This window comes from Nelumbo lutea, chromosome 6 (assembly GCF_056320005.1).
Source record: "Nelumbo lutea isolate HS-2025 chromosome 6, American lotus-T2T, whole genome shotgun sequence".
NCBI classification, from domain to species: domain Eukaryota; kingdom Viridiplantae; phylum Streptophyta; class Magnoliopsida; order Proteales; family Nelumbonaceae; genus Nelumbo; species Nelumbo lutea.
The window spans coordinates 42,499,464-42,509,464 of NC_142689.1; the positions used below are offsets into that span (position 1 = coordinate 42,499,464).

The 10,001-nt window shown below is 43.7% G+C and overlaps 1 protein-coding gene across 1 annotated transcript; it reads right to left on the reverse strand.

Annotated features, from left to right (window-relative positions):
* Positions 1-3,685: 3,685 nt before the first annotated feature.
* On the reverse strand, positions 3,686-4,363 carry LOC148848762 (uncharacterized). Its single transcript, XM_088951359.1, has one exon. The coding sequence runs from the start codon at positions 4,361-4,363 to the stop codon at positions 3,686-3,688; it is 678 nt and encodes a 225-aa protein (XP_088807485.1).
* Between the last annotated feature and the right edge of the window lie 5,638 nt (positions 4,364-10,001).

Genomic DNA, 10,001 nt, shown 5'->3' on the forward strand with positions numbered 1-10,001 from the left:
CAAAGTTTTATTGTCAATGTAGAGATAGATGAAGTTTATCTTCCATTAGTTCATTGCAGTTAGACCGAGTGCTTATATGAATTGTGTAAGAATCACTTCTGCCAACGAGAAAGCCCCCCAATGGTTACTTGGGGGTGTGGCTATGCTTGGGTTTGCTAGGACTTTGGTTGTGCCTAGGACTACCAAGACTTTGTCTGTGCCTGGGGTTGCTAGGGCTTTGTTTGTGCCTGGAGTTTCCAGTGAAGGGATCAGAGATCCATCATATGGATGGCCGAATCCTGCAGGAAGGTTGGGTGAAATTTTAAAAATTTATCTCTCCTATCTAGGAATCACATTTCCTATTTTAAAAAAGTTGCATTTTCAATGATCGTTCTTGAATCCAAAACCAGACCAGATCTGAAACCATTAGGAACTGAGGGATATACCTGATACGAAGTAGTAGTAACTCCTAATGAAGGTGTTCACGCCCAAGGAGGAAACCAAAAACCTGCTTCCATTGAAGATGACATAGGGCGTGTTGAAGCAGGATCAGTAGAATGGCTCTTCAACAAGAACCAGGATTCTTCAGCAAGAATCGAACAGGGGCTGGTGAGCATGACTTCAGATTGCTTCTTCTACCAAGAAGCAATGTCAAGAACAATTCTTGATCACTTCCACAAATGGAGACCGAACTAGGTAGGTGCAGCAAGAACAGGGAAGAACTCTGCAGATTGTTGTGTATTAAAACTAAGGAATTTGCCCCCTATTTATAGTCTTCTTTGGATCAGCCTCCTAATCTAATTAGGAGAGGGTTTCTTGATCCAAATCTAATATTTGGATCTGGACTCTTAAATGGATAAGACTTGTCTTATTCTTTTAGCTAATCCTAATCAGATCTTGCCCCCATTTAATTAACTAACTTAAGCCCAGTTTGAATTGGGCTTTAGGCCCATTAAGCTTATGTGCTCACTTACTCTCTAACTTGCTGCCTAGTTGGCTCTCTTTGTATGGCATGGGACCCAAACTTTGATCTACAAATCAGCCACATGGGTTCAACCCAACCTTTGTTACAAGGCCTGGCCGAATTCACTATAGGAGATAGTGAACTCCTGAGTCCATCACCATGAGCTCTTAATGGGCCCAACATTTAAATTAAATGGTCCTTGCGTCCAGCCACCTTATGAAAACCCAAGGACTGTAGGTAGATGCAAGACTAGTCCATCAAGTATTACACTCAATGGTCTTACAGTTAACCTCTCATCCCATAATGATCAAACTCTGCCCGATAAGAGAGGACCTCTCCCTCGGCTACAAGGAACAATGCTACACTCTCTACTCACATGGATACCGGGAATTAAAACCTTTTGCAAACATTTTGAAACCATAATATATATTGATATATATGTATATCTCTATATAAATATATTTTGCAAAAAATATATCTCAACATTTGAAATCAATTGCCGACAGTTTAGGTCTCCATCAGAGAGAGTGCATTCCCCGATCATTCACTTTGTCTGACAAAGGGGTTGATCCTGTCACTATGATCACCAACTCAGATGAATTCTCGGACTATCCCAACATACCCAGGTTTTGACACCCTCTAAGGATCTCACTGATTGGCACATCAAAGACAGCCCAATCCGACACCTAGTGCAATACCATAATCGAGTCTGGGGGTCAGGTGTAACATTCCAGTTTCAAGAAAAACCACACTGCATGTACCTCAAGTCTCACGCTGGTAGCTGAGACAAGCCACCCTAACCAACTTGGTAGTACATCAATGTCAGCCTTGGCAAGATAAGTCTCCCCAGATCTATCCAAAAGTTGTGAAGATTCTAAACTAACACGAGTCTTATAAGTGTCTATTTTAAGGGTATTACACAGAAACACACCACAATGACATGAATCAATTATGTACTTTATTCATTTACAATAAATGTCAAAAGATATATTAATCTGATTGGAGCTAAGGGCATAACTGTCTAACAGCCAGGGCTTTGTTTGTTTTTGCCTAGGGTGCCAGAGCTTACTGATGTGCCGGGGTGTCTAGGGCTTTGGAGTGTGCCTGGGGTGCCAGAGCTTACTGATGTGCCGGGGTGTCTAGGGCTTTGGAGTGTGCCTGGGGTGCCAGAGCTTACTGATGTGCCGGGGTGTCTAGGGCTTTGGAGTGTGCCTGGGGTGCCGAGGCTTACTGAGGTGCTCGGGGTGTCCAAGGCTTTGTAATGTGTCTGGGGTGTCGGGGCTTACTAAGGTGCTCAAGGTGTCCAGGGATTTATAATGTGCCTGGGGTGCTAGGGCTGACTGAGGTGCTCAAGGTGTCCAGGGCTTTGTAGTGTGTTTGGGGTGTCGGGGCTCATTGAGGTGCCCAGGGTGTCCAGGGCTTTGTAGTGTGCCTAGGGTGCCAAGGCATACTGAGGTGCCCGGGGTGTCCAGGGTTTTCACATGGAGCATGTAGCATGTAGTGCCCGGGATTACCGGGGCTTTAAGAGTATAATAGAACAGCTTGTATGGCTATATGATATGTAAGTAAGCAAATAAAAGAGATGAACAAGGCATGTATATAAGCAAGTAAAAGAGTAATTCATTTTTGTCACAGATGCATGTATTCTTAATTGAAGGGTAGGGCAACTTTATTGTAATGCTAATGCTAGACTTCATCGCAAGCAAAGAGTGATTGAAGAAAGGTCATGTAAAACATTGTAGATTTATTCATAAAACATGTACATTGGCTTATGTGGTTATAGAGGTACATGGCTAATCAAAGTAAGGTTTCAACTAGTAACCATTTATTGTTCCATCATTCTCGCATGTATCTACAGTTTTTAGTATGTAGTAGCCCAAACTATGGGCTTCTTTTATCAAGTAGGGCCCTTCCCATGTTGGTGCGAACTTTCCTACAGATTTGCCTTGTCTGATGTTGAGAGCTGTCTTCAATACTTTATCCCCCTCTTTGAAGCTTCTGGGCCTTAAGTGTCTATTGAAGTTGTTAGCTAGGGCTTGTTTGTATTTGCTTTGCTTTTGCAAGGCTGCATCTCTAATTTCATCTACTAACTTGATCTTGTCTGCAAGTAATGCATCTAAGTCTTCTGGCCTGATCCTCTTACACATTGCGAAGGCTACCCTCACAGATACAACTTTTATCTCTGCTGGGAGTACTGCTTCTTGACCATAGACTAAGGAGTAGGGTGTCACCTCTGTACTTTTTCTGATAGATGTGCGATAAGCCCAAAGTATTTTTGATAGCTTGTTTGCCTAATTCCTTTGATTATTGACCACTATTTTGCTCAACATTTTTAGTAGTGTCTTGTTTGTGGCCTCTGCCTGACCATTTCCCCGGGGATAATATGTTGTAGATTTTCCTAATCTTGCTCCATACTGCCCTAGGAGGTCACAGACTTCTTGATGTTTGATGGACGGGCTGTTATCGGTCAATATCCGCATTTGTCTCAGAAAATTTGCTATGCTAGCTGCACAGATTTGTCATAGGGGGATGGCCTCTGCCCACTTGGTGAAGTAGTATATGGCTACGATGATGAAATAGTACCTCCTAGAGGGTAGGTGCATCTTTCCAATGAGGTCTACCCCCCAAGTGTGAAAGGGCTAGGTGTGATGACTGGATGCTGGCTGTTGGTAGGCTTGTAGATTCTTTCTTCATGGATTTGGCACTTGTGATATCAGCACACATGCCGTTATGTGTCTTCTATCATTCAGCTCCGACAGCCTCTGACTTGCCTAGGCACCTTGTCCTTACGCCGTCTGATTCTCTGTGGTACAACACCTCATTCACCAATTGGAACTTAGCGATTAACCTGATGTCTTGTGTCCCTATGGCCTGACTTTTTAGCCTCTGTATTACTTCATACCTCCAATCATCTACTGTTATTTGTTCCTCATTTTCCACTCGGTCCTTTAGGGTGAAAGTTGATTGTTTGTCAATCGATTGGATGGTAATCTCTATTGGCTTTGGGTTGTCTTGCATCTTGGACCCTAAGGTAGCTAATGCTTCAAAAAACATATTTATGGCTCTATTCTGGTGTTTGAAGTCTACGTCCATGTTGCGGATTAGCTTCTGGATCAGTGTCCTGTATGATAGGATGTTTAGCTCTTTCACCGTCGTGCTTCCATCAAGTTGCCTGATTACTAGTTTGGTGTCACCCATTACTTTTATTTTCTTTGCACTAGCTTCTATTGCTTTGATTAGGCCTAGGACCAGTGCTTCGTATTTTTCTATATTGTGGGGATAGAGGAACTGAAGCTTAAAGGAGTAGGTGGAGATTTGTCCATCAAGTGAGGTTAGGGTTACTCCAGCGCCGGCTGATGTGCTCGTGCTATTCCCGTCGAAGGTTAAGACCCATTCTCTGCTTTCGTCTAGGGCAACCATTGGTGTTTCTCTAGGAACTCATCTGATATAGGAAAGTCAATTCTCGATGGGAAAGTGGCCAGTAGATCTGCTACAACTTGACACTTAATAGCTCTAGGCTGTGTGTACTCTATCGCATACTCATTGAGCTGCATCATCCATTTGATGAGTCTGCCAGAAAGAGGAGGTCTGTCCATGAAGAACTTGATTGGGTCATTTCGTGCGATGAGCCTCACCTTTTTCCCCAGGATGTAGTGCCTAAATTTTTGTGTAGCAAAAACCAGGACCAAGTACTATTGCTCTATGTGGGAATAATTCCTTTCTACTGGTTTGAGGGTCCTACTGGCGTAATATATTAGGAGTTCCGCTTTGCCCTTGTCCTCCTGTGCTAGTAGGCATCCTATGGCCTCTGTCCCTGTTGCGATGTATATTCTGAATTCTCACCCGTCTTTAAGCAGCGACATCATCGGTGCCCTAGCCAGTGTTGCCTTTAGTTTCTTAAAAGTATTTGGGTGCTCCTGAGTCCATCTGAATTTGGTAGATTTCTGAACTAATTTCACCAACGGCAGAGCTGCGTACGCAAGACCGAGGATGAACCTTCTTAAATACGAGACCTTTCCTAGGAATATTTTTAACTGGGACTCGTTTGTTGGTGGAGGAAGATCTAAGATTGCTTTGACCTTGCTTTCGTCTAGGTGTATCCCGGTCTGATCTACCCGGTAGCCTAGGAACTTTCTGGACTATACCCCAAATGCGCACTTTAGTGGGTTCAATCTTAACTTGAATTCTCTACATCTTGTGAACACCTTTCTCAAAACCTCTAAGTGCTCTTCTCTTCTCCTTGCTTTGACAACTATGTCATCCACGTAGCACTCTATTTCCTTGTGGGTCATATTGTAGAAGACACTAGTCATCGCTCTTTGGTATGTGGCTCTGGCATTCTTCAAGCCAAAGGGCATCATCTTGTAATAGACGTTCCCTATAGGTGTCTTGAAGGCTGTGCGGGGTGCATTTGTGGGATCCATGAAGATTTGGTTGTATCCACTGTAAGCATTTAGGAAGGAGAAGAGCTCATTTCCCGTGGTTGAGTCTATCAATACCTCCATATTGGAGAGAGGGAACTCGTCTTTCGGGTAGGCTTTGTTTAGGTCCCTAAAATCGATGCAACATCTATGATAAGACGGAGTTAGTGTTTGGGTGTTGTACTATCATTAAGGAACTAGGTGGGAAGGTACTAACCTTAGTTGTTCGTTCTTCTTCTTTATAGGGACCACATTGGCGAGCCACTGAGGATGCGCTATAGGTTTGATGAAGCCTATTTTCAAAAGCCGCTCGACTTCCTCTTTGATCTTTAGAGTTATTTCTAGCTTAAAGATCCTTTGTGGTTGCTTCACTGGCTGGAATTTGGGGTCTATGCATAAGGAGTGGTAGACAAGTTCTAAATCTAATCCTGGCATCTAGTCATGTGACTAGGCGAATATATCCTGAAATTCTATTAAAAGTGCCATGGGTTTTCCTTTGTCCTCAGCTGTTGACTTAGAGGATATGTGTAAAGGTCTTTTGTCTGTTCCATCAGTTGCTAGGTTGATCTCCTCCAACGGTTCCTCGACCGTGTTGATAGAATCCATCATGCACCTCGGAGGTACTCTGACCTCATCATGGTATTCCAATGTATTTTCTTTCGACTCCTGAGGTTGTTCAAGTTATTATTTGTCTCAAATTCTGGGAATTTCATGTCTATATGGGTATATGTTTCAAATGTTATACCTTTGTGCCATGTTCGATGGTTGGATTATTGCTTGATGGTGTGACTGTAGCGACATCGATTTGCGATGTGGTGAAATGGTATTGGTTGAGACATTACTTAGAGTATTCCGTTAGAGAAATGCAATGATTTTTGTGGCAATTAAAATTTGTATTTGATTTGAAAAACATCGATAATAGATTAAGGTTGAACCCCCTTTTTCTGGAAAATAAGTTTCATCATTTTTTTAGTACATGCTACAATAAGGCTATGCTGAATAAGTTATAAAATCATACCTCGAAAATCACTTTCTTGGTTGCGGGTGGTTCATCATCCTTGTGGTCCTCGACGATGGTGTAATACTCCATCCCGTCATCCCTTATCATCCAGATGCATCCTCTTCTCTTCCGATGTTCCAATGTTCTTGCAGGTTCACTCTTAGGTGGGTGCGGTAGCTTCATTCCCTCAACCTTGGCTATCCTTGTTTCACCATCTTCTGCTAACTCTGTGAAGTAGATAACATCTTGGGGGTGCATCTCGGACTTATTGAACGGGGCCCTGGTGGCTGGGATTCTTATCGATCTCCCTCAGTATGTGGCTTTGATGCATTGGTGGTACATCGAGGGGAGGAGAGAGAGGTCGTGGATTAGTGGGCGCCCCAAGAGGGCGTGATACAGGTCCTTCCTGGGATTACCTGGAACTCTTGCATTATGGTAAATGGCTCGATCACGACCTGTATTTCGATGGACCCTTCGATGACAGATGGGTTCCTGTTGGAGTCTGTTACTTCTGAAAGCAATCCTTTGATGTCCTCCTTTTGAACATTCATTAATTCTAGCGTATGGACGGAGATGAGGTTAACAGAACTTTCCGGGTCAACCATCGATCTTCTCATGTCAAAACCCCTTTTTTTCACCAAGATGTATAGGGGTCTGTTGTGATGAGGGTCGGCGGCCAACATGTCCTCCATTGTGAACTCTACAGTGTTGTGGTCACAACAGTAGGGTTGTAGAGGGTGCCGGAATACGTCTGCCAATGCTCTAAAGGCCAACTTTTGTGTTGTTGTGTTGGCCCCCTGTTTGGTGAAGAACTGTTGTAGTTCTTCACTCTGTTTCTTCTCAGGGTGAACCAATCCATTAAGTCATTGAGTGGTGTCTGATGGTAGTTACACCACCTTCCTCCGTGCTTGTCTTTCTCTAGGTCTACTCCTAGCAGTGGCGACGGCAAGCTGATGACCTTGTCTTCTATTAGCTTGTTCATGATCATGACCACCTCCTCCCTTGTCCAGGAGAAGGGAGAGGGTGGCGGTGGGTTTCTCTTCCCTTGGGCACTGTCTCGCTAATACGGCCCCTATCTAGCTCCTTGGTTGTTCCTAGGTCTCCTGTTGACTGCGTACGCCTCGTTTCTATTGTACGGGGAGGTGTCTTTGACAATTTGCGTTGTTCTTTCCGTGCACCTCCATAGTTGGCTGAAGGTTTTGATTTCGATGTTTTCGATGCCGATTCTATAGGTAGGGTGCATACCCTGAATGCACTGTTCGACAAAACTTCTTTCAATGGCATGCTCATCGAAGACAGAATGAGTAAGTTTCTGGAATCTCATGACGTAGGCCAGGAGATCTTCTCCTGGTCCTTGCTCTACATTCCACAGATCGGCCATTGTTAGTTTTCTTTCTAAGGTGAACCATTTTGACAAGAACTTCTTGGCTAATTCACCCCATGAATCGATGCTCCCAGGGGTGAGACTTACGAACCATGTGTACGTTGGGTCGGTCAGTGACTTTGAAAACTCTCGCACTTTGAGGTCCCCATCAAGAGCGAAGGAGCCGAGGATGTCCTCGAACTTGCTGATGTGTTCTTGCGGGCTACTTCTTTGTCCATCGTACTAAGGCCATTATTGGGGAGGGGTGTACTCGACAGGGTAGGGCTTGTATAGGATACGATTGGAGTAGGGATTTTACAAGACAATCGAATCCTGGACCCAGTTGTGACTTTCGACTACCAGCCCTTGGTGGGCGACTTGGTGACCTGTTTGAGTTGGAGTCGGGTTGACTCTGTTGGACTATTTTCGAACACTGCATATAGGGTTAGAAGCGTGGCGACTAGGGTTGGGGTTGGAATTTGGGACACTGGGGATAATAGCAACAGAGGTCTATTCGGCTTGAGCCGAACGGTGGATTAGGATTTGGAGAGTGCTTCTTGTTTCCTTCTGGCTCTCTTCGAGTTTTCTGAACCATTCCCTGAAGAGCGCTTTAAACCCATAGACCTTGTTTGACAAAATCTCAATATCCGCCTGGATGGGCATTTGCATTTTGGGCTGGTTTTCATATCCGAGGTTGGTTTTCTCCTAAGTATTGTTCTACTCCTCAGGGATGGTGGTGAGTTTGATTCTCCTTGAGGCCATTCTCTATGATCAAAGACAAACCAGGGATTCTACTATAGGCAGGGTGTGAGGCTAGGATGAGGAGTGGTCTCTTTCAAAGACAGAGGAAGGACCCTAAGAAAGGAAGAATGAGGTTCTTAGGTCAGGGTCGCATGATCAGAGAGTTAGGGTGTACTCGGGAGTACTGGATGTTAAATGCTTAGGATCAGATGAGTCCTAATGTGAGGAGGATCTCTATTTATGGAGGAGGTCTTGAGATCCTAAAAGGTAGGAGATGAGGATATTCGCTTTGTATCGGGGAAGAGAATATTTGATTCGCTGTCAATTATTGAATGCGCTACTGGGGTATTGCCACGTGTCTCATGATGATCTTCTCAAGGATTGGTTTTCCTTATCATTAAGATCCCTCATTACTTACGTGTTCTACTACCTTTTTGGGTGTCATAACTAATCCTATGTGGCAATAGTGACATCACCGTTTGGCGGCCAGTACTTCATCAATTCCACGTGGCGGTTCACAAAGTCCTTTGTTGTCGTGGGCTCGGCCTACTGTCCTTTCCAACTTGTCATCTAGAGTGAGCTCCCGAGTTGTGTGTTCATCACACGTCATAGCAGATGTGGCTTCATCACACACTCTGGTGTGCTTAGGTCTCTTGGACAGGTCTTTCTAAGATTTATTTAGGTTCAGGCATTGACTAGACTTGGTGGACCGCGGGTTTATCGTGGTTTTGCTTAATGTGTTGTAGGTTCATCGCAAAGGCGGCAATGTACCGCAAGTTCATCGCAGCGTGGGGATTGATTGCAAGTTGCTTGCAAGTGCTTCTGTGATGTTACTCTTGGTGTCTGAGTGTTCTTTGAGGGTCTAGGTGAGCTGTACATACCTACAGAAGGTCTTCCATAACACATTTTCCAACTAGAGATAATCAAGAGATTTGGTGATTTCTTCATCAATAAACTTAATCTTTGGTTCTCCATGCTTCAAAGAGGGTTGTTTCAAAAAAACCACATCAATCACTAAAGGATCAAGAGAAGAGGGGAAAGGATTCGAAGATGACACAAGAATGTTGGCGAAGGAGGGTCTCTCTGGAGGTTTCCCTGGTGGCTCTCCCATCGCTACCATCATTCATACTAAGTAATTGGATGTCTCATGCTTATTGTATCAAGTGCACACTCTTTTGAAAGGATTGGAAAAGATATTTGTGAGAACAAAACTATGAGTGGAACCTATATTTCTGTCATAAGGACTAGACAACATGATGATATGATCTACACTCCCTCTCTCTTCCTCCCTCTTCTTTAAAATTTCCTGCAATGCTCTTTCTCATAATTGAGGAATTCAGAATCAAGGAGTTTAGACAAGCCATGGTCCTATATAAACTTCTGCTTTTTTAAGTGGTGCTATGTAAAATTTCAATTAAATGTAATTACTTTCATTAGTGGAATGACTTGTTTTGGCAAAAGATGTGTAAGTGTTTTGTGCATGCTAGATATTAGTTCTTATATTATTAACTACAAGTTCTAAAATATAGTTTT

Coding starts and splice junctions, on each gene's coding strand:
- LOC148848762 (XM_088951359.1), bottom strand. CDS start 4,363: ATGGTTGCCCTAGACGAAAGCAGAGAATGGGTCTTAACCTTCGACGGG.